This window comes from Ranitomeya variabilis, chromosome 2 (assembly GCF_051348905.1).
Source record: "Ranitomeya variabilis isolate aRanVar5 chromosome 2, aRanVar5.hap1, whole genome shotgun sequence".
In the NCBI taxonomy this organism is placed as follows: domain Eukaryota; kingdom Metazoa; phylum Chordata; class Amphibia; order Anura; family Dendrobatidae; genus Ranitomeya; species Ranitomeya variabilis.
The window spans coordinates 758,538,726-758,566,674 of NC_135233.1; the positions used below are offsets into that span (position 1 = coordinate 758,538,726).

At 41.4% G+C, this 27,949-nt stretch overlaps 1 protein-coding gene and 1 long non-coding RNA gene across 3 annotated transcripts in view; one reads left to right on the forward strand and one right to left on the reverse strand.

The window, feature by feature from the left end:
• Positions 1-13,532, reverse strand: part of LOC143807772 (uncharacterized) — a 58,873-nt gene extending 45,341 nt beyond the window's left edge. The window contains exons 1-2 of the long non-coding RNA XR_013221795.1: positions 13,394-13,532; positions 3,575-3,676 (exon numbers count right to left, since the gene is read on the reverse strand). This is a non-coding gene — a long non-coding RNA (uncharacterized LOC143807772). The remainder of the gene's footprint in view (positions 1-3,574; positions 3,677-13,393) is intronic.
• MMS22L (MMS22 like, DNA repair protein) overlaps positions 1-24,071 on the forward strand; it is a 125,650-nt gene extending 101,579 nt beyond the window's left edge. For both annotated transcript variants that reach the window (XM_077289684.1, XM_077289685.1), the window contains 10 exons: positions 1,039-1,189; positions 1,939-2,075; positions 4,657-4,799; positions 11,442-11,601; positions 14,543-14,712; positions 16,061-16,260; positions 19,187-19,353; positions 19,919-20,015; positions 20,906-21,073; positions 23,548-24,071. In XM_077289684.1, the coding sequence (XP_077145799.1) occupies positions 1,039-1,189; positions 1,939-2,075; positions 4,657-4,799; positions 11,442-11,601; positions 14,543-14,712; positions 16,061-16,260; positions 19,187-19,353; positions 19,919-20,015; positions 20,906-21,073; positions 23,548-23,629 (1,475 nt within the window). In that variant the 3' untranslated portion in view covers positions 23,630-24,071. The remainder of the gene's footprint in view (positions 1-1,038; positions 1,190-1,938; positions 2,076-4,656; positions 4,800-11,441; positions 11,602-14,542; positions 14,713-16,060; positions 16,261-19,186; positions 19,354-19,918; positions 20,016-20,905; positions 21,074-23,547) is intronic.
• The last annotated feature ends 3,878 nt before the right edge of the window (positions 24,072-27,949 follow it).

Below are 27,949 nucleotides of genomic sequence, written 5' to 3' on the forward strand. Positions count from 1 at the left end.
AAGTTAAGTCCTTGCTTGTCCTTTTGCAGTCCACTGGTTGTGGACTTATTGTTCAGCACATTTATGTTTTGTTCATTTGTCCAGCTTATCAGTATGTATCTATTTAGCTAAGCTGGAAGCTCTGGGCTGCAGATTTTGCCCTCCACACCTTTAGTCAGGTGTGGAGATTTTTGCATATCTCTGCGGTGGACTTTTTCTAGTTTTTATTACTGACCGCACAGTGTTTCTTTCCTTACTGTCTATCTAGCTAGAATTGGCCTCCTTTGCTAAAACTTGTTTCATACTACGTATGTCATTTCCTTCTCCTCTCACAGCCAATATTTGTGGGGGGCTGTCCTATCCTTTGGGGATTTTCTCTGAGGCAAGATAGCTTTCCGTTTTCTACCTTTAGGGGTAGCTAGTTCTCCGGCTGTGACGAGATGTCCAGGGAGTGACAGGAACATTCCACGGCTACTGCTAGTGTTGTGTTAATATCAGGAACTGCGGTCTGTATAGTTACCACCTGCCCAGAGCTAGTCGCATGTCGCTCCTAAATTACCAGTCCATAACACCCCTCCACATCTCCTGGTGTACTGGCCTGTCTCCTGGTAGCGCCTCCAGCCTCTGGACACTACGCTGACAGACACCGCAAACCTTCTTGCCACAGCTCGCATTGATGTGCCATCCTGGATGAGCTGCATTACCTGAGCCACTTGTGTGGGTTGTAGAGTCCGTCTCATGCTACCACGACTGTGAAAGCACAACCAACATTCAAAAGTGACCAAAACATCAGCCAGAAAGCATTGGTACTGAGATGTGGTCTGTGGCCTCCACCTGCAGAGCCACTCATTTATAGGGGGTGTCTTGATAATTGCCAATAATTTCCATCTGTTGTCTATTCCATTTGCACAACAGCATATGAAATTGATTGTCAATCAGTGTTGCTTCCTAAGTGGACAGTTTGATTTCACAGAAGTTTGATCACTTGAAGTTATATTCTGTTGTTTGTGTTCCCTTTATTTTTTCGAGCAGTGTATAATCTACTTTTTTGATTACCAGCATACACGCTTCTCGCTTTGGACATGCCGAGCAGTGCCCCACCTGACCTGCAGCCACAGCCGTTCGTTTCAATGATGCAACTTTTTGGCTGGGATGATATGGTCACACCACAAATGGTATCCCGTTATCTGAGCCATTTGGTTCCAAACAGGTAAGCGATTGCTTTTGTACCAATTATTTATAGGGGTTGAGAGGGATTTTAATGCAATGAGTCGCAAGTTTGCCTAAAATAAAAAAGGTAGTGATGCTTCCATGTACAGCACAAGACCGCTGAGGCCAGTGATGGCTGCAATGGTCACATGGATGTACATCATGTCATCTGTCATCACTACAGATAAGGAAATAAAGACTGGAAGTGGCCTTACCAGGTCAATTTTTTTAATTTATTTTTTAATTCCATTCTTGCTTTTAACCATTTTTTGTCACAATCTTATACAGTAGATATTTCTGATTACTCAAAGGGGTTTGCTGAACACTGGGGGTTCAACTGCTGGGACCCACAGCGACCCTGTGAACAGGGCTGTGCAGAGCACCGTCTTGAATTGGGCAAAGCTGCGCAGGTTCAATCTCCGCTTTAATCATTGTTTTTGGGACAACAGGAAAAGGAGGAGCACAGTACTTGGCTATTTTTGTCTCATTAACAATGAATGGAGTGAAGGCCAAGCATATACAGTCCTGATATTTTCAAGAGTCCCGTTCTCAGAATCTCTGGAGGTTCCAGCAGTCGGACCCCCTGCTTCCATGCGATAAGTTATCCACTATCATACAGATGGGGGACATCTTTCAATTTTGGCAACCCCCTTGAAGTACTATAGTTTCGGGTGTATATATAATGTACTTTTGTTTTAATACTTTATTTTTAATAAGTGAAGTCACTTTTAATGACCTTTTACTTTCCAGTACATTGATAGAAGCCTTTACTGGTATTGGATATTCCTCTTATCAAGCCTTGTCAATTCGAGCTTGGATTCGATGTGTATTGCAGATGTATATTGACCTGCCAGTCGGTGCTATAATTAAAACAGGAACTGAACCAAGTAAGTAGTTTATTTGTATTTTTTTAATCTTTCCACAGCAGCAGTCATTTACTCATGTATAAACCTCGTATAGAAAATCTGTGCTTATGCAAAGGCCCGTATTTATCAAAACTGTCGTAATTTGCACCAAACCTTTCAGTATACTCACTTCACCTCAGCCACTGTATATTTATCAAATGTCACAACGTAAAGAGAACCTGTCAGACCGCAAGCAGCATGAATTGCAGCCTTGTTGCGCAGTTGCGGTCAGGTATGTTGTACTCTGAAATGCTTTAGCGTTTCAGAAAAAAACATAGGGGACGATTAATCAAAACTGGTGTAGAGTAAACTCACTGGCATGCGAGTCACCAAGTTCTTTAAGGGTTGCACACCACATAATCAATCACTCAGAACATACACTGCACAAAAAATGCTATGCCAGTCAGGGATGTACAAAGCTCCCACACTTTTGATGATTTGGATGAGTGGACATGGCCTGCCTCGTCCCGCCTGGCTCCTCACCAGTGCCGCACATTTGGAGGTGCTGATTAAAACTGGTGTGACAATAGTTGCCAAATTTTTGCAACTCTGCATCTTTTCACTCTTTTTGTGCCATTTTTCCGGCGTGAAAGCTTTGATGAGCCGACCCATTAGTCTTAAGAGCTGGCCGGGGACTAGAGACTGAGACTTTATTAGACCAGTTCCTTTCCCGGCTGGCTTCTAACAGTCATCCTCCAGCTCTTTGACTGGTCCATCCCATGTGTGTGCTAATGGAAATACCTGCCAGTCACTTGCGGTGGGAAGAATCCTGCTAGGGACCGCATCAAAATCGCCTTGTTCCTGGACAGTTCTTCAAACATATTTGTCGCTGAAACTCCAGACCTTTTCAGGGTAAAACGTACCGGTCTGCAGATAGGCTGCTAATCTCTGATTCATGCTGTCCACAGTTTTTAGCCAGCATGAATCAAGTGACTGGTTCCCTTTAACGATAGATTTGACAATAATAATAATCTCTTTATTTATATAGCGTCAACATATTCTGTAGCGCTTTACAGTTTTTTCACACTTTATCATCACTGTCCCCGATGGGGCTCACAATCTAAATTCCCTATCAGTATGTCTTTGGAATGTGGGAGGAAACTGGAAAATCCGGAGGAAACCCACGCAAACACAGGGAGAACATACAAACTCCTTGCAGATGTCGTCCTTGGTGGGATTTGAACCCAGGACTCCAGCGCTGCAGGGCTAACCACTGCGCCGATAAGCATGGTAGTAATCTCCCCAGTGCTGGCTGAGGATGACACTCCAAAGTGTCAAATGTCAAAGTTAACTCAGAACTTTGCTGAAATAGTGTAATTGTTCCACACCTTTTTTATAGTGACCGCTATGACCTGTCTAGGTTATGCAGTTTATTACATGTATTTTTTTGCAACTTTTATGTAAAATTACATTAACACACATTAGCAGGATGTTTTTTGGGGGAGGGGTTCAATAAAGTTCTTTGCATCTAATATACTTACCAGCTGCCGTCTTCACATATTATCGGCACCGCTCTGGTCGTCTTCTGCAGGATCGCTCCATTTTTTTGCTGGGCGATCTGGAAGTCACAACTCAATGCAAGTCTGAGAGACATAGACAAAAAAAAAAGGAAGAAAAAAAAACAAATTTACAACCCAAATGAATAATAAAAAAATGCTTTATTTATTAAATGCAATGATAAAAGATTTGGAAAAGGTGGAAACAAATACTCAAGCGAACAAAAAGGCACGCAGTACACGGGGGGACAGGTAGATATTATGACAAGGAACTAATAGCAGCAAAAATATGGTAATTTGAATTTAAAAAGTGCGTACAAAAATATTAAATGATGTGCTGCTAATGTATCACAATCAGTGATGCATACGAAAAATATAAGCATATAAAAAAGTGTAAAAATGGACCCGCATGAAAAAACCAGATACGAGATATAGTAAAGAAGGCAGTATGAGGATTAATAGATAATAAAGTGCAAGTGCCTATACTGTCACCATGTTAATACACTGTTGACCACGTAAACAGTGCCAGTTAACGATGTCTACCCATGGAGTAAAGTGTAAATATACATATACTGCCACTATATTGCATGGTGTAGTACCTGTTAGAAGATGGAGGAGAGAGGGGTCCAAGTCTGTCCCAGGTATACGTTCACCCCGACGCGCGTTTCGGCATCTGCCTTCGTCAAATCTGAAATCTTTTGGATATTTATACCATCCTTTGGGGGCCGTGTATATTTCGCGTTACCTCTGCCCACAAAATGTGTCCTAACGCTGGCACTGGTGTCAGGTCGTAATATTTCATTTCTTCCTTGGCATTCAGTAGTGAACACAAAATGCGCGTGCTCACAGTGCAAGTAGATATTAATGGGCCAGCGGCCAGCAAAATACAGCTGCCAGCCCAAGCACTGTTGTCCCCTCGAATCTGCACATGGGCTGGATAAAAAGTCATCAAGGGCCATAAACGGCCCGCAGACCTGAGGCTCCCCACCCCTGAATTAACTATTTAAGTTTTTGCTAGTATTTACATGATTATCAGTGAACATCAGCCATCCTTTTGTTCTTACCAGCCTCAGTACTGGCAGAGCAACTTGTGGAACTCACCAGATTGGTGTTCAAGCTCCCAGAAGCAGAAAACATACTGAGTAAAGCACAAATAGATCAAAGAAGCTACAAACAAGACCCAAAGCAAGCACTACTCCAGTTCATCAAGGTAATGCTGAATAGTCTATTAAATCAAACAATTCTACGTGCATTTCTAAGTATTTTTTGCAAATAATAAAATTAACAGTTTTCCATTCCTGAGAAGCTAGATCATATGCAACAACCAATTTGGTGACCTTGTGGCATCCAACAAAGCAGAAATACAATGGCTTGCGAAAGTATTCACCCCCTTGGCTTTTACCCATTTTGTTACATTACAATCTGTGTTTCAAGATTTTTGTAATCCGATTTGTATGTGATGCATCAGCACTAAATATTTTAAGTGAGGAAAATATAGGCATAAATTAAATTTACAGGATCAAATAACTATAAAAATTGGCACCTGCATATGTATTCACCCCGTTTGCTATGAAGCCTCTAAAAACTTTTCTGGTGCAATCAATTACCTTCATAAGTAGCATGGTTAATGAAACGAAGTTCACCTGTGTGCAATCTAAGTGTCACGTGGTCTGTAAGTATATACACACCTTCTCTGAAAGGCCACAAAGGCTGCAACACCATTAAGCAAGAGGCACCACTAACCAAACAACACAGTGAAGATGAAGGTGATCTCCAAACTAATCAGGGACAAAGCTGTTGACATACTAGTCAGGGTTGGAGTATTAAAAAAAAAATATATATATCCTAATGTTTGATACCCCGGAGCACCATAACATCTTTCATTATTAAATGGAAATAACCAAGTACTACAACAAACCTGCCAAAAGAGGGCTATCCACCCAAACTCTCAACTTGGGCAAGGACGGCATTAATCGGAGAGGCAGCACAGAGACCAAAGGGTAACCCTTAAGGAGCTGCAGAGTTCCCAAGTAGAGACTGGGGTATCTGTCCATACGACTACAATAAGCCGTACACTCCAAACGGGTGGCCTTTATGGAAGAGTGGGCAGTAAAAAGCTTTTGCTTACACACCAAATTGTAAGGCTTGTTTTGAGTTTGCAAAGACACGTGTGGGAGACTCCCAAATGGTATGGAGGAAGGTGCCATGATCAAATTAGAACAAAATTGAACTTTTTGTCCACAAAGGTAAACGTTGTTTCTGGCACCACACCAACACAGCTGTTCACCTCAAGAACACTATCCCCACAGTGATACATGGTGGTGCCAGCATTATTCTGTGGGGTTGTTTTTCGGCCGCAGGAACAGTGAAAATTGTCCGAGGCAAGGGGAAGATGGATGGCGCAAAATACAGGGATATTCTTGAGCAAAACCTGTTTGTCCGTGATTTGCCAGTGTTGGAGGTTCACCTCCAACAAGACAATGACCCTAGACTGCTAAAGCAACGCTCGAGTGCTTTAAGGGAAACATGTAAATCTTTTGGAGTGGCTTAGTCAAAGCCCATACTTTAATCCGATTGATAATCTGTTGTCAGACTTGAAAATTGCTGTTCACTAGTGATGAGCAAACATTCTCGGGTAAGGTGTTATCCGAGCATGCTTGTGTGCTAATCGGGTGTCTGTGGCAGCATATTTTGCGGTTGTTTCCCAACAAACAGGCAATGACTGCATATGTTACAGCTGTTAAACATCTGTGAGACATGCAGCTAGGTGGATTAAGATATTTTTCGAGCACACCAAAGACACTCAGCACACGAGCATGCTCGGATAGCACTTTATCTGAGCATGTTCGCTCATCATTACTGATCAACAGCGGAAACCATCTAACTTGAAGGAGCTGGATGAGTTTTGCCTTGAGGAATGGGCAAAAATCGCAGTGGCAAGATGTGGAAAGCTCATAGAGACCAATGCAAAGCGACTTGCAGCTGTAATGCCACGCTGTGAAGGTCTTTGGTAAAGAAAGGGGGCCTCAAACTGCCCCTGGAACTGGGACCCTAACTATCATTGTCCCGGGGGTACTCTTGAAGGTACTATGCTCCTGTTAAACCCTGATCTGTGCCCTCCTCCACCCCATAAGAAATGGGACAGAAATGTAACATAAACAAGACACAAAGGGATAACTGAAACCTCTATCATATAAAAGCACTAACCAACAATAGGAAGAAAGATAGGGACAGGGAGGAATAAACTAAATGGGAACATGGACCAGGAAATAAACAAACGTACTACAGAACACTGCTACAGCAACTCTACTCCAACCACTTGGCTTTAGCACACAGCACAGGAAGACAAATCTTTCACCAACAGGGATAAGAAGGTATGACCAGTTTTTATAGGAAGCGGTAATGACCAGATCAGAAGATGATGAAATAGAGCTTCTTTTCTGACCAGCTACTAATTTATATGGCCAATTATGTTGCCGTTGAAATAAGTATTGAACACGTCACCAATTTTCTAAGTAAATATATTAGTAAAGGTGCTATTGAAATGAAATTCTCATCAGGTGTCTAATAATGTTTTTCCCGCGCACTTCTCATTATTACACATAACTTAATTTTATGGATATCTATGGTTTGATTTCTTTGCCTGTGTGGATTAGATGGGTTATCTAATCCACACAGGCAAAGAAATCAAACCATAGATATCCATAAAATTAAGTTATGTGTAATAATGAGAAATGCGCGGGAAAAACATTATTCAACACATCAAGAAAGATGGACAAAAAGCGTCATGAGACCAGCTGAAATCTATAAATTTTTAGAAAAGCAACCCTACCTCTTAGTGAAAATATCAGTTAGTTTAACTGATGGCCTGTAAAAAGATGTCTCATTAGGAAGGTGCCACACAACAAACATCTCATGATGGGTAAAACCAGTGAGCTATCTCAATACCTTTTGTAACCTTATTGTTGAAAAACCTGCTGATGGCATTGGTCATAGAAGATTTATAAATTACTGATGGTTCCAGTGAGCACTGATGGGGTCATAATCCAAAGCTGGAAAGAACATACTCGGCCACAACCAGGTGCTCCCCACAAGATTTCAGACAACAGAGTCAAAAGAATTATCAGAAGAAGAGTTGTTCAAGAGCCAAGCACCAGCGGTGGAGAGCTACAGAAATACATTAAATCAGCAGGTACAATTGTTTCAAAGAAAATGATAAGTAATGCACTCAACCTCTCTGGTTTGTAGGCACCCACACCACACAAGACTCCTTTGCTGAACGAAAAGCATTATTAGGCGTGTTTAAAGTTTACTCAACATCAGTTTGACAAGCCTTTGAAATAATGGGAGAATATGTTCTGGTCAGATGAGACTAAAATTTAACTCTTTGGATGCCATAACACTCACCATTTTTGGAGGCCAAAAGGAATTGCATATCACCCCAAAAACACCATACGAAAAGTGAAGTTTGGAGGTGGGAACATCATTGTGTGGTGCTGTTTTTCAGCATACGGCACTGGTAAACTTCATGTGATTTTGAAGGCAGGATGAATGGACACATGTTCCTAGACTTTCTTGATAAAAATCTTCTGCCATCTACCGGGATGATGAATATGGCACATGGGTGAACACTTCAGCAAGACAATGATCCCAAACACACAATCAAGGAAACTCTCAATTGGTTTCAGAGATAATAAAGCTGCTTTAATGGCCCGGCCAGTCACTTGACCTGAATCCAATAGAAAATTTATGGAGGGAACTAAAGCTCAGTTCATAGGAGCCCACGGAACCCTCGGGATTTGAAGAGTGTGGAAGAATTGGCCAAAATCACACCTGAGCAATGCAGGCGACTAGTTTCTCCATACAGGAGGCATCTTGAAGCTGTCATCACCAACAAAGGTTACTGTATGAGTGTATGTATTAGATTTCAGTAAGTGTGTTTTAATACTTTTTCCCTGTGTCATGCTGCTGTATGTTTGATTGCAATATTCATGTTCTTGTTATGAATGCAGCCATCATAATGTGGGGAAAGCCTGTTGGACATATGTTTCTATTTTTTATACTGTAGACTTGCTCTTGTGGCTGGATTGGAGGAAAATGTGTTGCCTTGTTACCAAAATTCATTAAGCCCTTCTTGTCTGACATCTGGCACACAATCCTTGTAGACAGTGACAGCCTGTCATTTAATTTTAAGAAGATCTACCCCTCCTGAAAAACCTCAATAAATAAAGAGATTAACCCCTCCCCGACCTGTGACACAGCGTATGCGTCATGAAAGTCGGTGCCAATCCGACCTGTGACGCATATGCTGTGTCACAGAATGATCGCGTCCCTGCAGGCCGGGTGAAAGAGTTAACTGTAATTTCACCCGACCTGCAGGGACAGGGGGAATGGTACTTCAGCCCAGCGGGGGTGGCTTCGCAACCCCCCCTCCCCCCCGTGGCTACGATCGCTCTGATTGGCTGTTGAAAGTGACGTTTCACTTTCAATCAGAGCAATTGTAATATTTCACCAATGAAAATTGGTGAAATATTACAATCCAGCCATGGCCGATGCTGCAATATCATCGGCCATGGTTGGAGACCGCCATCTGCCACCGATCCTCCGTCCTGTGCTCCGCTGCCCTCCGTCCTCCTGTCCGCCCCCCGCAGTCCGATCTCACCCCCCTGCTGTCCGATCCCACCCCCGCATACTTACCGACCTCCGGTGTCCCTCCCGGTATCCGTCCGTCTTCTGCATGGGCACCGCCATGTTCCAAAATGGTGGGCGCAGTGCGCCCGCCGAATCCGCCGGCAGATTCGTTCCAGGTACATTTTGATCGCTGTGATAGGTTCTACATATGGGGTATCCGCGTACTCAGGACAAAGTGGACAACAACTTTTTGGGTCCAATTTCTCCTGTTACCCTTGTGAAAATAAAAAATTGCAGGCTAAAAAATAAATTTTGAGGAAAGAAAAATGATTTTTTATTTGCACGGCTCTGCGTTATAAACTTCTGTGTAGCACTTGGGGATTTAAAGTGGTCACTGCATATCTAGATTAGTTCCTTGGGAGGTCTAGTTTCCAAAATGGGGTCACTTGTGGGGGAGCTCCAATGTTTAGGCACACAGGGGGCTCTCCAAATGTGACATGGTGTCCGCTAACTATTGGAGCTAATTTTTCATTCAAAAGTCAAATGGCGCCGCTCCTTCCCTTCCGAGCCTTGCCGTGCACCCAAACAGTGGTTTACCCTCACATATGAGGTATCGGTATACTCAGGAGAAATTGTCCAACAAATTTTAGGATCCATTTTATCCTGTTGCCCATGTGAAAATGAAAAAATTGAGGTTAAAAGAATTTTTTTGTGGAAAAAAAAAAAAAAAGTACTTTTTCATTTTTACGGACAATTTGTGAAGCACCTGGGGGTTGAAAGTGCTCACTATGCATCTTGATAAGTTCCTTGGGGGGCCTAGTTTTCAAAATGGGTTCACTTGTGGGGGAGCTCCAATATTTAGGCACACAGGGGCTCTCTAAACGCCAATTTTTCATTCAAAAAGTCAAATGGCGCTCCTTCCCTTCCGAGCCCTGCCGTGCGCCCAAACAGTGGTTCACCCCTCACATGGGTATTGGCGTACTCAGGACAAATTGTACAATAACTTTTGGGGTCCAGTTTCTCTTTTCACCCTTGGGAAAATAAAACAAATTTAGTCATTTTTGTGACTAAAAAGTGAAATGTTCATTTTTTCCTTCCATGTTGCTTCTGCTGCTGTGAAGCACCTGAAGGGTTAATAAACTTCTTGTATGTGGTTTTGAGCACCTTGAAGGGTGCCGTTTTTAGAATGGTGTCACTTTTGGGTATTTTCAGCCATATAGACCCCTCAAACTAACTTCAAATGTGAGGTGGTCCGTAAAAACAATGGTTTTGTAAATTGTGTTGTAAAAATGAAAAATTGCTGGTCAAATTTTAAACCTTATAACTTCCTAGCAAAAAATATTTTGTTTCCAAAATTGTGCTGATGTAAAGTAGACATGTGGGTAATGTTGTTTATTAACTATTTTGCGTCACATAACTCTCTGGTTTAACAAAATAAAAATTCAAAATTTGAAAATTGCGAAATTTTCAACATTTCCGCCAAATTTCCGATTTTTTTTCACAAGTAAACGCAAAAATTATCGACCTAAATTTACTACTAACATGAAGCCAAATATGTCACGAAAAAACAGTCTTAGAATCGCTAGAATCCGTTGAAGCATTCCTGAGTTATTACCTCATAAAGGGAAACTGGTCAGAATTGCAAAAAATGGCCAGATCATTAAGGTCAAAATAGGCTGGGTCATGAAGGGGTTAAAATATATAAAAGCTTACTCAAATCTGCAAAATTTTGAAATACTAAAATAATTCCTGACTTGGTGACAAAAGCTCTGGCTTCTTAACAAAGGCCGACTGATAACTAAAGGTAGACTCTCCAATGTCTCAGTATCTTCACGGCTGTGTGAGACTTCCTGCTTTTGAGCTGGGAGATAACAGTGGGTAGGGGAGACTGAGAGTCTACGTTTCCATGTACATGCTGTATAAGCGTCCATCTCAAAAGCTTTTCTCTGGTAAACTTTCAGTAAAACCTGCAATGCTGTAATACTGAGGGAAATAATCTGCTTTGCTAATAATATATTTGAGAAAACCCTATAACTTAATCTACTGTTACATGTCATGTTTTTCTAATAATAACCTACAAGTCGTCCTTTAAGGACTGTGATGTTTTTCACAATGTTCTATTTCTTCAGTTATGTAAAATGGCTACTGAAAAAAAACAAGGATATGAAACTGGATTCTTTTTTAATTTACTTTGAAAGGTTTTTATTTTTCTTTTTGTCAGGCAACTGGTACAACATATGCCGGTTTACAAACCCTGTCAGAAAAGTCTTCTATGGTGTCAAAATGCCAGGAATATATTGGAGATATACTAAAGTATGTAAAGCCATACTTGACGAAGAAAGGCCCAGTTGAAGGCCTGCAGATTACTTACCGGACTGTAGGTGAGTGCGACTACTGGGTTAAAGTGATTCAAGTCTGTTAAAGTCAGTGTTGCTTTAACTGAAACGTCAAGGTAAACTTTGCGCATACACACACATCTTACAGAAGACAAAGTCCTAAAGAGCTCAGAGATTCCAAATGGTTTTCTACATTAAAATAGGCAGAAAATCATTATTCATTTTTGTTCCAAAACCAGAGCATTGCAGCCACTGAACGGCCAGTGTGGGGTATGTTCATAAACCTGGTTCTAGTGGAATGTTGCTCCCCTCATCAGGTCTTGTCCTGCCTGAAACTGTAGCTGGATTCCCTTCTTGCCACATTTCATGCTGCTCTAACACTAATTATATCATTATCTAATGATAAGAAAGGCGGGTAGTAGGGAGAGAGCTGCTTGGAGCAGTAGCTTCCACAGATTTTAGATTCTTTTTTTTTTTTTTTTTTTTTTGCAGAGCACTCTGTTAAGACTTTTGCTCAGTTTACATGTGTCATCATTGGTTATTAAATGACAGCCAATCAGCTACATGCAAGCAAATCAGTAGTCCTTGAATGTCCTTTTTTGACCGGCTGACTGCACTTCCATGTATCCATGTATTCCATTTATTCCATATATCTTTCCTGCACTTCCATGGACACACAATGCTTGCTATTCTGATAGTTTTGTGCTTATAGATTATCATTGTGCTCAGCAGCACGTTGTGTTTACACAGGACAATGTGCTGCCGGGAATAATTATTTTTCAGCCTGCCCAAAAATAATCCCAACTGACGAACCAAATTTCTTTTTCCCATTTGCTGCCCACTTAAAAGCAGCATTTTAGACACTCTGCTACAACAAAAGAGTGAACTTTTTTTATGTAAAAAAAATTTTAGAAAGTTGTTTAACATTTGCATTTAAAAAGCAAATCACTCATTTGTCCAGCTCATGCAAATATTGAATGGAGGAGATGAAAATAGAATAAAATCTTATCCTTTATTAGTGCATCATAGCTATGACTAAGGGCAGTACTTCCTGAAACGCGTCAGCTTGTTTTTATGATTCACTAATTAAAGACAAGATTTTATTCTATTTTCATCTCCTCCATTCAATATTTGCATGAGCTGGATAAGTGAGTGATTTGCATTTTCACCTGGGAGTCGGCCGGCAGGAACTTGGTGGTGATCCGTGCTGTGCACATGTCTATTGAGAATTGGATTCTAATATGTCTGGTTGGGTGAGCTGATGAAATCCTAGTATTTGCAAATTTAAACTGCAAACAAAAAAATATATATTTTGTGCAAAGACGTATCAAGTGTTTAATTCCGTGTCAAATTTGTTTCCAGAGGGAGATGAGGGCCAAATCTGTATGTATGGTTAGTTTTACATGGTTGCCCATACAGAAAAGGCAATGGATGTTCATAGAGAGTCTATGGACCCTTACTGTTGTAAATACGTACAAGCATACATTCACCATTCTGACAAAAAGTATCTGTATAATTGCTGCATATTCCCTGAACTTCCTTGTGTCCTTGTCAGTAAGCATTAATGCCTTTCAATTGACATGTCACTTCGGCTTACTATTGGGTTCATGTGCTAAGAGACAAACCAAAGTAATTATCAACCCTCGCGGGGAGTTCCAGGAGCATGGCCAACCCTCGCGGGGAGTTCAAGGAGCATGGCCCGCCCTCGCGGAGAGTTCCAGGAGCATTGCCCGCCCACGCAGGAAGTGCCAGGAACTGCTTTATCGTAATGGCACCTACATACAGTTCCTACTACTATACCTGCACAGTTTAGACCAAATATAAATTTTTTATTTACCTTTAATTCCTTCAATTTTCAAAAATCTTCAAATTAATGTTAATTTTTTTATCTTATCTGATCTTGGCTTGCTGGTATCTATTATGAGAAGATCACACCATGAAATGTCTTAGGGTACGTTCACACAGGACTTTTTTGCTGCAGATTTTTGCTGCTTTTTTATGCCAATTTTCAGCTGCTAGGACACCTCACAATGGCTCTTCACACCTCACTACCAGGAACTCCCTCACAATAGATCACAATCAGGACACCTCACAATGGCTCTTCACACCTCACAATGGCTGACAATGGCTCTTCACACCTCACTACCAGGAACTCCCTCACAATAGATCACAATCCGGACACCTCACAATGGCTCTTCACACCTCACAATGGCTGACAATGGCTCTTCACACCTCACTACCAGGAACTCCCTCACAATAGATCACAAACAGGACACCTCACAATGGCTCTTCACACCTCACAATGGCTCTTCACACCTCACTAACCACACCCCTAAGCTCTTGGCTGTGAGATCCCTTCCTGCTGGCCATGATTTTCTGCACAAAAAAACGCAGCAAATAATGCTAAATGCGTTTTTTCAGCGTTTTTGCAGCGTTTTTTTCATCACCCATTCAAGTCAATGGGTGAAAAAACGCTGCAAAAACGCAGCAAAAACGCTGAAAGAAGTGACATGCCCTATGTCCAAAAAAAGCAGCAAAGCAGAAAAAACTGATCAAACAAAAAACCAACGTGTGTGCATGAGATTTCTGAAATCTCATAGGCTTTACTGGTACTGTAAAAAGCAGCTGAAAATTAGCATAAAAAAAGCATAAAAAAAAAGCAGCAAAAAAGTCCTGTGTGAACGTACCCTTAAGGATTTTAAAAGAAAAAATATATATTTACATAATAAATATAGAAATGTGCGTTGCAATAACTAGAAGCCAAGTCAATTGATAAAACAAGACAAGTAATGCTGAGAACCTAATAGAGCTGCCAGGCTTCATCTGTTGCCTGTTACAATCTCCTCTGATTTACTCCTGGTGCCACACTTGCCGTCATATAAAGTATGTCTGAACTATAAAATGAGGCTGTGATTGGCACCTGCGGGCATGCCAAGTGAGGCAGTTGTGTGCTGCTATTTTATCTTGTTTCTTGTCTGCTTTCCAGGATATCTTGTACGGTACTGGGCATTGATTCTGGCCACTTCCAAAGCACAGCAGCTCCTCTTCCGCATCATTGATTACCTGCTTTTACCACATGCCTTGTTCCAGCAAGATAAGGGTTTGCTGCCAGCCATGCTGTCTGCTATACGGGAGACCCTACCTCTCTTTCTACAGGTGTAAATCTCACAGTATTACTCTCATTATGTATTTTTCTTTAAGAACTGGTGACCAGGAAAGAGCAGAAAATGTTTTATAAGCTTCACAAAAGTCTATAATGATGACTTATTCAGTTCGTTAACATTCCCTTCTGTCTATACTTTGTTTAAAAATAATTTTTCCATCCTCCACTTCCCATAAGAGAATTTACTTGTATAGTCGGCACCATAGTTTTATTGCAAAATTGTCATTTTCAGCTGGAGTCGCACATTCAGGATTTTAATGCCAAAACCAAGAGTGGATCTGAAGGGTACGAAACGTAGAAATCGGACACGGAGACCTTCTCTTTGGAGCAAGATTTCTGTGTTTCGGCTGAAAAAAAAAAAAAAACTGCATGTGTGCGCCAGTCCTTGTATTAGAGGTAGCTCCAACTGAGCAGTACAGGAACGTTGTCATATAAACTCAGATTGTGCTCTACGAAGTCTGTCCCACAGGCCCATTTTGAGGATGCTTGTTTCAAAATGACATGTTGCTGATTGCTCATGGTACAGTACTGGCTCACCCCATCGAAAACTGAGCTCTGAGTACTAAAGATCTTCATTTATTCCTCCGGCTTTCATTAATAGAGATGCGGCCACATGGCTTCATTCACGCTACAGCTTGTTGTCCTGGACACCGGCCACCGCTGCTTTCTAGCTTGTAAGCACTGACTTAAACTGGCTGGGATTAGGTGCTAACCATGTACTCCACTGATCCTAGCCAAATTCAAAATAGTGTTTTATAAAAGCTCACAGGGGGAAAAAAAACCTTGTAAGCACTTCCTATGTTATACTGTCTAGCAGTAGTGGTTGGTCTCCAAGGCAATGAGCTGTGTACAAAAGAAAAGCCTGAATATCTCAAGAACAGCTGGAAACATGAACAAAATTGCTTGTAGTTATAATAGCCATTTATGAAGATGGGAAAAACCTCTTAAGATTGTGGATTTGATATTTAAAGGGGTTGGCTTACCATTACTGGTCATATCATAAGTGACTAATATTTGCAGTTTACACCACTACAGAGACAATGGGGAGTGCCTAAGCACGCACATCCCAGCAGCACACTGCTTATTAGATGGGCACACACCATGCTATACCCTGTGAATTTCCGCTAGCACTGTAGTATGCAAGTAAATATCAGTTCTTCATGTTAGTTTTAAGTGCAACTATTACTTACTTTTTGCAATCTATTGAGTGGATGTAATCCGTAATAGGGAGCCATTTGTAACAGAAATTCCAGCTTGAATATAGGAATATAATAAACTTGCATTGCTGGTTAAGTTTAGAAAATAAAAGAATCTTAACATATTAATGTTGTTTCATTTTAGGGTCTGTCCATTATATCTCGTCAGTCCCAAGCTGCTTATGTCAAACAGCAGCTAAAAACGACTATCCAACAATATTTTGGAAGGTTTCTTCCCAATGCACCTTCTGTATCAGGAAGTCACCCGCTGCTGCTAGCTCTGTGTGATTCTGTTCCAAGCCCACATACAACTAACCTAAGAAGGACTGTAATGGAAGTCGTACGGTGAGCATAGACGGAATGATTCGGTTCAGTGGGGGTTATGTATCGATATTAATATGTTATCTGGCCTAATTGTATTGGTAACATGGTGATCAGCATGAAGGACGAGTATATATAAAGTGACGCTGCTTCTTGGATAGGGACTAGTGATGAGCTAACATGCTCTGATAAAGTGTGGTCTGAGCACACCGAAGATGCTCTGTGTTCTAGTCCCCGCGGCTGCATGACTCTTGGCTGTAACACATTCCCTAACAAACAGCCGCAACGACTCAAACATGGGATTCGAGCACGCCGAAGACACTCGGTTAGCACATGAGCGTGATCACTAGTGATGAGAGAACGTGCTCAGATAATGTGTTATTGGAGTATCTCGGGCATAGTCGGGTAATATGTTCGAGTCCCCTCAGCTGTTACACAGCCGCAGCACATGCAGGGATTTCCTAACAGCCACGAGACATCCAGCCACTGGGACGCTAGCTTATTACTCAACTATGCCCGAGATATTCCAATGACACCTTATCCGAGCACGTTCGCTCATCACTAAAAGGGACCAATAAAAAGCGTTATTTCATCTGAATAATGAATGTGCTTTGTTGGGGGCTCACAGCACACATCTGCTGCCTCCTCAATGGATATATACTAAGCCAGGAGTCTGGTTTTGCATATTTTAAAGGAATTTGGACATAAGTGCCCTCCTGAATTGCCTGCATTAGTAAATAATTTTATCTCCAATAATATGACCTCTGTTTTTAGAACTCTTCATTGTCTGGTTCCTCTAGGATTCCTCAAACATTTGCGGCAATATAACCTTCTGGGTGTTACCACTTTGGGGGTGTCTGTACATAGTCTGATCTTGTCCAATCAGTGCTGACACTGTTAGACTGTCACCAGACAGTCCTTCTTATCAAGGGAAATGGTTACACCCAGTTGTCAATTCATTCAGTGATATGTAGAGAGAATTGGAGGAGCTGTGATGGGGTGGTTGAAGATCCCCACTCCACACCTGTGTACACATAAAATATGTTATTGGTGTTTTAGCTAGTAGATGGCAGCTGTTTGCAGATTCATACGACAGTCACCTGTATGTCAGTTGGCACACAGGGAAATAACCAGTTTGAGCCGCCCCCAGCAACAGTTGGAAAAACTGAAGAGCGACTGAGAGTTGCAGGCGGCCATCTTGGAGTGCAGTGAGTTAGAGACAGATGTGACAGGAGCACAGGGGAGTTAAGAGGAACAGGTGTGTGCTAGGAATTGTCAGATTACTGAGGAAAGGTGCAACACTGTCGGTGATTCCTGTCAGAGAAGAAGAATCACATTGGGGAGAAGACTATGGTTGGATACAGAGTTAGATTCCACCCAAAGCATCGGCTGTGACGTGAATGGTCTTCTGCTAGCCTGTCAGGCAAAACTGCTCTTCAGGTGACAAGCCCAGGATCCACTCCACGGTCTCCCAGCTAAACGGCCGTTTGGACGATCAGACAGCCACTTCTGTGTTCAGTTAACGGCCGGTAAGTCCTGAGCTCAGGCCCCACCACAGGGATCCCGGTGGGTGCATGCACGCAGACTTTAGAGCGAGAGTTTGGAGCCAAACCTAAATTCTCAGTGATATTGTTTGCCAATAGGGTTATGTGAACCTTAGCTAGATATTCCCCACAGCGGGTGAGCTTGTGTATAGATAGCATCACAGAATTGTAGTTTTAGAGAATTGTTAAGTTTGTGAATCTCTATGCTGCACCGCAGCAGGGTCCACCTCTTGTACTCCTCTATTTGCCCCCTGCTCTAGGTATCCCGGTTACCACAGTAGGCAGAACCACGGGTCAGACATATTATAGTGTACCCGATAGGCCCGTATGTTCCAGGGTGGATTGATTTAAATCACGCCGATTTAAATCATGATTTAAATCACGATTTAAATCAAAAGATTTTTTTCTATTTAAATCGGATCGATTTAAATCATGATTTTAATCATGATTTAAATCACTGATTTAAATCAAAAGTTTTTTTTTAATATAAATCACGATTAAAATGAGAAGTGAGAGCAGTGCGCATGTGCGCCCATAGTTACACGGACGAAACTAGGGGCAACGATCTAACGCCAGGGTGAGGGGGGACCCCAAAGTAAGTAAAAATCTTTTTTGTTTTACTATATGGCAATAGGTAGGTGTTTAAAAGCAGCATGTCTTAATTGTATAAACTATTAATAGCCTCCACATTTTGTTCATACTGCCCCTTTAATTCCACACTTCTAGCTTGGTTTCACTTTTGGTTTAGTTTCTTTTTCCATTCAGTTGACATGCCCAAACTTGTTGGATAGTCAGCATCCTACAGAAACCTCTGGAAGAGCATGGCATTGTGAATGTTACACATATACAGCCTTTATTCTACTGAGTTAAACAACTCAGCTTTATCTCATGATGGAAGAACCTTTGGATGGTAAAATATTTTCCTCAAAAAGCAGTTTATTGAAAAAAATCCGATTTTTTTTTTTTTTTTATTTTTTTAAAAAAACATTGATTTTTATCCACCCTGGTATGTTCTATCGGTTGTGTAGCGCATGGGTCCTAGCTGATCTGGTGTGTGTGATAGTGTTTCTTTCTTGCGTTTCAGTGGTAACAGTTTTCATTGTAAGTAAAAACTAGTTCCTTAACAAATTGCCTGGTCGTGTTCTTTGTCCTTGGACCACTGTATTTTGGGAGAGACCACCCCAGCACACGGTCTACAGAGCCTTACAATTCAGAGTTCTAAAATAAAATATGATCCAGAGTTGTTTAATGAAAAATACAGGTGTTCACAATGACTAATATGTCAGGAGTGGTAACAGATCAAGCATTAACTGTTATTTCATAATATAATAAAAAAAATGTATCAAATTACTCCCTAAAACTTGCCGCACTTATGTCTTTTCTCTTGGGAACACTGTTTGTTTTAGAGATGGCTACTTGCAGTTCAAAGGTCATGCGCCACCTCCTCGTTTAGCCACTATTCTGTCATTCATAGTGGATGTGTTCCAGAGAACCAAGACCATTGATGCTGCAGATGCTGATACTCTTCTTCCATCGCTTCTAAAGTGTTTGATACTGGTCAATGAGCCACAGGGTAAGCTGAATGTAATCTGGAAAGAAGCTGTGGCCTGCTATTAAGTCAGCATGAGTCCCCCCAAAACTATTTATGCATATGTAGTGGAATTTATATGCAACTGACACTGTAGATCTAAAGCCTGTGCCACTCCAGCACTATTCCCACTCCTCACCACATCTTCTTGCTTGGCTAAAAGTCTCTATGCTGTGACTTCAGGTTATTAGGGTTTCAAAATTATAGCCTGCAACCTGTATGTTAATGCAGACCTCAAACGGAGATTACAATTGCTGTGTTTTTACACACAGACCCCAAACGACTATAGTGATGCTAAGTATATACACTTGTGCTGCATATACACTATGCCTGTAGACCCTTTTTACATGTCCCACTTGCAGTGGGTTCACCACCGTTTTCAGTTTTGTTTTTTTCCTCAATCCTTAGATGCTCTAGGTCAAAACAACTTTACAGTGTCATGGATAGTTCTGTCTGGCCCAATTAATAGGGTGCTGGTCATAAGAAAAGTCTTTAGTGTAAGTTTGCAAATATGTAACCAGTGCTGATGATTTATGCTTTGATCGTTCAGTTAAGAAGCTTTCTACGGATGCACTACAGCACATGGTTGAAGGCTGCCAGGCCGTACCGCAAGGCGATGCTGCAACTCGATTAACAACAAATTTAAGGTACAATCATTGCTTAAAATGAATCTGTCATCATGTTTTTGCCATCTAATCGGAGAACGCCGTAACTTAGAGACCGTGACAATGATTTCAGTGAGGTCACGTACTGGGCTGCTTTCTGTAGTTTTGATAGTCACTGTTCTATCAGCAGTAGATTATCACTAGAGGATTAGTAAACCTGTTGCCAGGTAGTCCGCCACATGAACGCTCTATAACCCCACACTCACGACTGATTGGCAGTGTTTTGCTTATTCACAGTGTGCACAGAAAGCAGATGCTCACTTGTGGGGGCGAGGTTATACAGTGCACTGCTCAGCATTCAGAGATCTAGTAGATCTGCCAGGGACTGCAGCAAGCAGCCCATAAGTTATACATCTCTGGAATCGTCTCTGACCCTACATAATGCTGCTCTCAGATGGGGCAGCAGAAACCTGGAGACAGATTCCATTTGAAGGAACACTAAATATAGAAAATGCTTAAAAAAAACCCAATTCCTCCCATAATCTCCTCTTGCTGTTGTTGGTTCTACTTTGTCTCCAAGTATAATTAAAACTGAGAAGTAAATAAAGAAATGTTTGTTGTGTGTCCCTAAAGCTCAGTCATCTCCTCCTCATCCTCACTGTCCTGTGCGGTGCTGATGCAGGAGCTCTTCTGCCTCTGTTCAGTAAGAATTCAGGTATCCAGCCAAAAAAATGGAACACAGAAGGACCCCTGTGTTCTCCCAAAATCTTGGGACTTTTTGCAATGTTTTTCTGCTATATATTATGTATACATAGATTACATGTGCGATGAGTGCAGTCAGCCTAGCTGTAAGGTTTTTTTTTTATTGAAACTTACATTTTTTATTAAAACGTATTGTAACTATTGGTTCTGCTGTTTTTGTTTCCCTGCAGACAGTTTATACTTGAAAATATAACCATGTATGACTATCAAATATTTTCCATTTTGGAGACCCTTGCAGTTTTAGACCAATCGCTAGTTGCCAGCCTGATTCCTACCATCAGTCAAAGCCTTAAAGAGTCGGAGCACAAACGTGGTCTTGGACGAAATGCTTCATCCAGGTAAGGTGGCTGTGTATTTTGCTTTTTTTATTTATTTATTTTTTAGGCCATGTGCAAAATTTTTATTTCCATAGTTTTATCAAAGGCCTGTTAAGTAGTTGGTAATTTTTTAGCTAGCTATGACACATGAAGTTGCCTTTAAAACAAAAATCCCCAAAATCCGCTGCCTCGGAGTAACCCATGACAATGCCCGTCCTTCAAACCGCACATCCAAGCTCTCTCCACCTCCTGTCACTTACAGGTCCAAAAAATATTTCCAGAATCCGTCCTTTCCTCAACCCTTACTCTACCAAAATGCTTTTGCATGCCCTAATCCTCTCCCGCCCCGACTACTGCAACATCCTCCTGTGGCCTACCTTCTAACACTCTCGCACCCTTCCAGTCCGTCCTTAATTCTGCTGCCCGACTAATTAATCTCTCTGCTCGCTACACTCCTGCTTCCCCTCTTTGCAAATCCCTTCACTGGCTCCCAATTTCCCAGCGTATCCAGTTTAAACTACTAACACTGACCTACAAAGCCATCCATAACCTTTCTCCTCCGTATATTTCCATACTAATCTCCCAATATCTTCCCTCACGTAATCTCCGGTCCTCCCAAGACCTCCTTCTCTCCTCCACATTTATTCGCTCCTCATCCAATCGCCTCCAAGACTTCTCCCGAATATCCCCCATCCTCTGGAATTCTGTGCCCCAACACGTCCAGTTATCCACCACATTTGGGTCCTTCAAAAGAAACCTGAAAACCCACCTCTTCAAGAAAGCCTCAATACAATTGCACAGACAGAGCGCAGCGGACCCAAATAAAATGGCAAATGCACAGGTGCAATACCTAATGAAACAGCCAGCCTTCAATCAGGGATTGGCCGTGTGGTACACCAATGCACTAAAAAATATACTCTGTATGTGGCATGTTCACACAAGGAATGCAGAGCATCTGGCTCCAGCCTATTAATGACGCCCTATGGCGGGCTGCCCAGTGCTAAAATGCATCCTGTGTGAACAGAGGCCACAGTGTACAAAACCATTTGGGCCCAACTGCATCCTGCAAAAAATACAAAGTGCAAAACAAAACATATAAATATATGTAAGGTATTGGTTGATATTCTGGCCATAATATATAAGCTGGCAACCCGCGTCAAGGGTCATCTCCCCTCTGTATCAGTCTCATTGTTAGTTTTGTTTACTGTAAGTGATATTTGCATTTTGATGTAACCCTGTCTCATGTACAGCACCATGGAATTAATGGTGCTATATAAATAAATAATTAATAATAAACAATCATGTCGTAAGCCCAGTTGTTGCTGCTTGCATGCAGAATTAAAAGTGAAAATCTTTTTTTTTTTCCCCCATAGAATAATCAAAGCAAAACATTAATATCATATACAGCTCTACCACTTAGCATGTGTTAATCTTTAAACACCTAATAATCTGCAGTTTCTTCAAAAATGTATTGCATTTATCTTTTTACATATCCTAAGCACAACCCTGTATTAATGTAACAGTAAACCTAGAAGTCAATGTTTAAATTAAGCTAAAAATATATCTCATTTCTGGATTATAAGACTTACTTTTTAGCAAGGAAAAAATCTTGTTAAGTGGGTGCATTTAAAAATTCAGAGGCATCTTCCTGTAATGAATGCTGACAGTGTCCTTTCCGATCACTAAGAGAACTGATCTCCCTCTTGACCCATACTGATCAATCTGATTGGTGACTTTCATGAGACAAAGCTCCTAAGACACAATTTGTGTGTTCCTCATTTTTATGTAAAGATGAAAGTAAAGGAGACTATTAAGTGTTTGTTTAACCGCTTCCAGACATAGGATGTACATTGCTGGTGCTTGCAGTGGGCTCAGCCACTGCCTCTAACAGCAGTGAGCTCTGAGCAGTGCTTTTAACCATTTAGATGCTGCTGTCACTTTAAGTAGCATTTAAATGTGTACACAAATCCAAGAGCTTAATTTGTTAGAGAATAATGCTGAGCGCTGTAGAAAAGAATCAAGCGTTCTGCCCATCGGAGCTCAGTCATGAAGTAAAATGAGGGCTAAGCAACTGTGTGGCCACATGCTATCCAGTATTAAAAGGCTAGTTTGATGCAAATGTACGAAAAAGAGAGGCAACCACTGTGCAGGTTAGTTACTGTAAGCATTGGTGTCCATGTAGGGGAGATCCAAATAAATGGAAAGGGACATCCAGCTTTAAATGTGCACTACATATTACTATGATATAGAGGCACAAACCCTCAGGAGACCATTTGCCAACCAACATGAAGTCTTACAGAACTAAGGTACAGTAGGTTGTAAGAAATGCTTTAGTTTAAAGGGCAGAAAATTACGGACATAGGCATTGGCAAGTAAAAGCGCTTAAGCATCAGCTGAAATAAATGGAAAACCAGTCTTTTCTACTTTCATGCCAACCTTTGGTTTGTCAGAAAGATATTTCTCTTTTTAAACCAATTTTTTTTGCACTTCCATAGGGAGGCTTACAGAAGATTGCTGTCACACTTGGGTGAACATGGACAAGATGAGCTACGGACACTGGAAAATGAAAGATTTTAGCCTTCCAGGAATGCCCACAACGCTGATCTAAAGAAACGATCACATTCAGCGAAAGTTGCATTTCACAGAGAGGCTGAATTGTTTAAGACCAGTATTGGTTCCCGTCTTTTAAAAAGAATATTGCTTTTAATTTGAAGCAGGTTGTTTTTTTTATAACATGATCCATTCCATATTAGAACTGCAGCAAAACTTTTCTTCCCGGAAGTTTGTGTAGTTCTTCTTGTAAATATGACTCTAAAAATTGTGTTTCTAGAGTACTTTGTACGTGTATCGCAATTATGATGTTGGTCATTCTGTGGACGACTATTAGTCAAATATATTAATCCCACAAATCAGATTTTGTACAAAGACTTACATATTTTTTTCAAGCTGCTTTTATTGCACTGAACCTAAATATTCTGTTTTCATGTATCACCGGTCATAAATTTGTATAGGAAAACGTTTTGGTTGCATTTCTCCTTTTTTTTAGCCCAATATTTAACCATTTAGCCCACATTTACGAAAGTCCAGGCTTTTTTGTGGAGGGGCAGCAAGGCTAATATAAACATTTCTTTCTAGATCTAGGCACCAGCCACAATCTTTTGACAACTGCTGTAATTTGCTTCTAATGCTAGCCTGAGGGTATCATGCACATGTCCTGTTCATTAGAGTAGGCCGGATGCACGATACCAGCCCATGATGCATGTATTTCAGCAGTAGGGTGGATTTGTGGTACCATTGGCATGACACACTTAGTATGTGAAAGTAAGTGGCTCCAGACAGTGCCAGGGAAACTCCTAGTGTTGTGCTCTCGCAGGCTTTCCATATTTTGTATCATTTAAATGTATGTTTCCAGTATGTAGTAATACTTTCCAGTGGCCGTCTACTGTTTCCGGTGTCTCTACAGTCCCTCTCCGCCATCTTGTAACTGCAGCGCTGACTGGCCTGAAGTCCCTGCTAACCGTTACTATCTCTTAGGGTAGGGTTCATTCACACAAGCGTATAAAAAAAAAAAAAAAAAGTCAGCATTTCATCCAGAAAAGTTTTTTCCTTACTTGTCATCTGTGTGCAGTCTGTATGCAATTGGTCTTTTAAAGCGGCTATTAACGCCTTAACGACCAGAGGTATTTTTGATTTTGCATTTTCATTTTTTGCTCCTTTTCTTCCCAGAGCCATAACTATATTTTTTGGTCAAAATGGTCATGTGAGGACTTGTTTTTTGCGGGATGAGTTGTACTTTTCAACGACACCATTGGTTTTAACTAATGATGAGCGAATATACTCGATACTCAAGATTTCCCGAGCACGCTCGGGTGTCCTCCGAGTATTTGTAAGTACTCGGAGATTTAGTTTTTCTCACCTCAGCTGAATGATTTACAGCTATTAGACATCTTGATTACATGTGGAGATTCCCTAGCAGCCAGGCAACCCCCACATGTACTTATGCTGGCTAACAGATGTAAATAATTCAGCTGAGGTGAGAAACTAAATCTCAGAGCACTAAAAAATACTCGGAGGACACCCGAGTGTGCGCGGGAAATCTCGAGTAATGAGTATATTCGCTCATCACTAGTTTTAACATATCGTGTACTGGAGAACAGGAAAAAAATTCCAAGTGCTGTGAAATTGCAAAAAAAAAAGTGCAATCCCACAGTTGGTGTTTTGTTTTTTGTCTTTTTATTTTTATAAACCATGTTCATTAAATGCTAAAACTGACCTGACTTTATGATTCTCCAGGTCATTATGAGTTCACAGACACCAAACATGTCTGTTCGTTTTTATTTAACCCCTTTCTGCCATTGGACGTACTATTCCGTCCATCTGGGGTGGGCCCTACTTCCCAAGGACGGAATAGTACGTCCAGCACGATCGGCCGCGCTCATGGCCGGGTGTCAGCTGACTATCGCAGCTGACATCCGGCACTATGTGCCAGGAGCGGTCACGGACCGCCCCCGGCACATTAACCCCCGGCACACCGCGATCAAACATGATCGCGGTGTGCCGGCGGTACAGGGAAGCATCGCGCAGGGAGGGGGCTCCCTGCGGGCTTCCCTGAGACCCCCCGCAGCAACGCGATGTGATCGCGTTGCTCCGAGGGTCTCCTTCCTCGCTGCAGGTCCCGGATCCAAGATGGCCGCGGCATCCGGGTCCTGCAGGGAGGGAGGTGGCTTACAGAGTGCCTGCTCAGTGCAGGCGCTGGTAAGCCTGCTTTGCTCTAAGTCAGATAGGTGATCTGACAGAGTGCTATGCAAACTGTCAGATCACCGATCTGTGATGTCCCCCCCTGGGACAAAGTAAAAAAGTTAAAAAAAATGTCCACGTGTAAAAAAAAAAAAAAAAAAAATCCTAAATAAATTAAAAAAAAATTATTCCCATAAATACATTTCCTTATTTAAATAAAAAAAAATCAAACAATAAAAGTACACATATTTAGTATCGCCGCGTCCGTAACGACCCCACCTATAAAACTATATCACTAGTTAACCCCTTCAGTGAACACCGTAAAAAAATAAAAAAATAAAAAAAAGAGGCAAAAAACAACGCTTTATTCTCATACCGCCAAACAAAAAGTGGAATAACACGCGATCAAAAAGACGGATATAAATAACCATGGTACCGCTGAAAACGTCATCTTGTCCCGCAAAAAACGAGCCGCCATACACCATCAGCGAAAAAATAAAAAAGTTATAGTCCTCAGAATAAAGCGATGCCAAAATAATTATTTTTTCTATAAAATAGCTTTTATCGTATAAAAGCGCCAAAACATAAAAAAATGATATAAATGAGGTATCGCTGTAATCGTACTGACCCGAAGAATAAAACTGCCTTATCAATTTTACCAAACGCGGAACGGTATAAACGCCTCCCCCAAAAGAAATTAATGAATAGCTGGTTTTTGGTCATTCTGCCTCACAAAAATCAGAATAAAAAGCGATCAAAAAATCTCCCGTGCCCGAACATGTTACCAATAAAAACGTCAACTCGTCCCGCAAAAAACAAGACCTCACATGACTCTGTGGACTCAAATAATGGAAAAATTATAGCTCTCAAAATGTGGTAACGCAAAAAATATTTTTTGCAATAAAAAGCGTCTTTCAGTGTGTGACGGCTGCCAATCATAAAAATCCGCTAAAAAAACCGCTATAAAAGTAAATCAAACCCCCCTTCATCACCCGCTTAGTTAGGGAAAAATAAAAAAAAATAAAAAAATGTATTTATTTCCATTTTCCGGTTAGGGTTAGGGTTAGGGCTAGGGTTAGGGCTATGGCTAGGGCTATGGCTAGGGTTGAGGCTAGGGTTGGGGCTAGGGTTAAGGCTACATTTAGGGTTGGGGCTAAAGTTAGGGTTAGGGTTGGGGCTAAAGTTAGGGTTAGGGTTTGGATTACATTTACAGTTGGGAATAGGGTTGGGATTAGGGTTAGGGGTGTGGTTAGGGTTACCGTTGGGATTAGGGTTAGGGATGTGTTTGGATTAGGGTTTCTGTTATAATTGGGGGGTTTCCACTGTTTAGGCACATCAGGGGCTCTCCAAACGCGACATGGCGTCCGATTTCAATTCCAGCCAATTCTGCGTTGAAAAAGTAAAACAGTGCTCCTTCCCTTCCAAGCTCTCCCGTGCGCCCAAACAGGGGTTTACCCCCAACATATGGGGTATCAGCGTACTCGGAACACATTGGAGAACAACTTTTGGGGTCCAATTTCTCCTGTTACCCTTGGGAAAATACAGAACTAGGGGCTAAAAAATAATTTTTGTGGGAAAAAAAAAAAAATTTTATTTGCATGGCTCTGCGTTATAAACTGTTAGTGGAACACTTGTGGGTTCAAAGCTCTCACAACACATCTAGATGAGTTCCCTAGGGGGTCTACTTTCCAAAATGGTGTCACTTGTGGGGGGTTTTTAATGTTTAGGTACATTAGGGGCTCTGCAAACGCAATGTGACGCCTGCAGACCATTCCATCCAAGTCTGCATTCCAAATGGCGCTCCTTCCCTTCCGAGCCCTCCCATGCGCCCAAACGTACTCAAGACAAATTGGACAACAACTTTTGGGGTCCAATTTCTCCTATTACCATTGGGAAAATACAAAACTGGGGGCTAAAAAATAATTTTTGGGGGAAATCTTTTTTTTATTTTCACGGCTCTGCGTTATAAACTGTAGTGAAACACTTGGGGGTTCAAAGTTCTCACAACACAACTAGATAAGTTCCTTGGGGGGTCTAGTTTCCAATATTGGGTCACTTGTGGGGGGTTTCTACTGTTTAGGTACATTAGGGGCTCTGCAAACGCAATGTGACGCCTGCAGACCATTCCATCTATGAAAATACAAAACTGGGGGCTAAAAA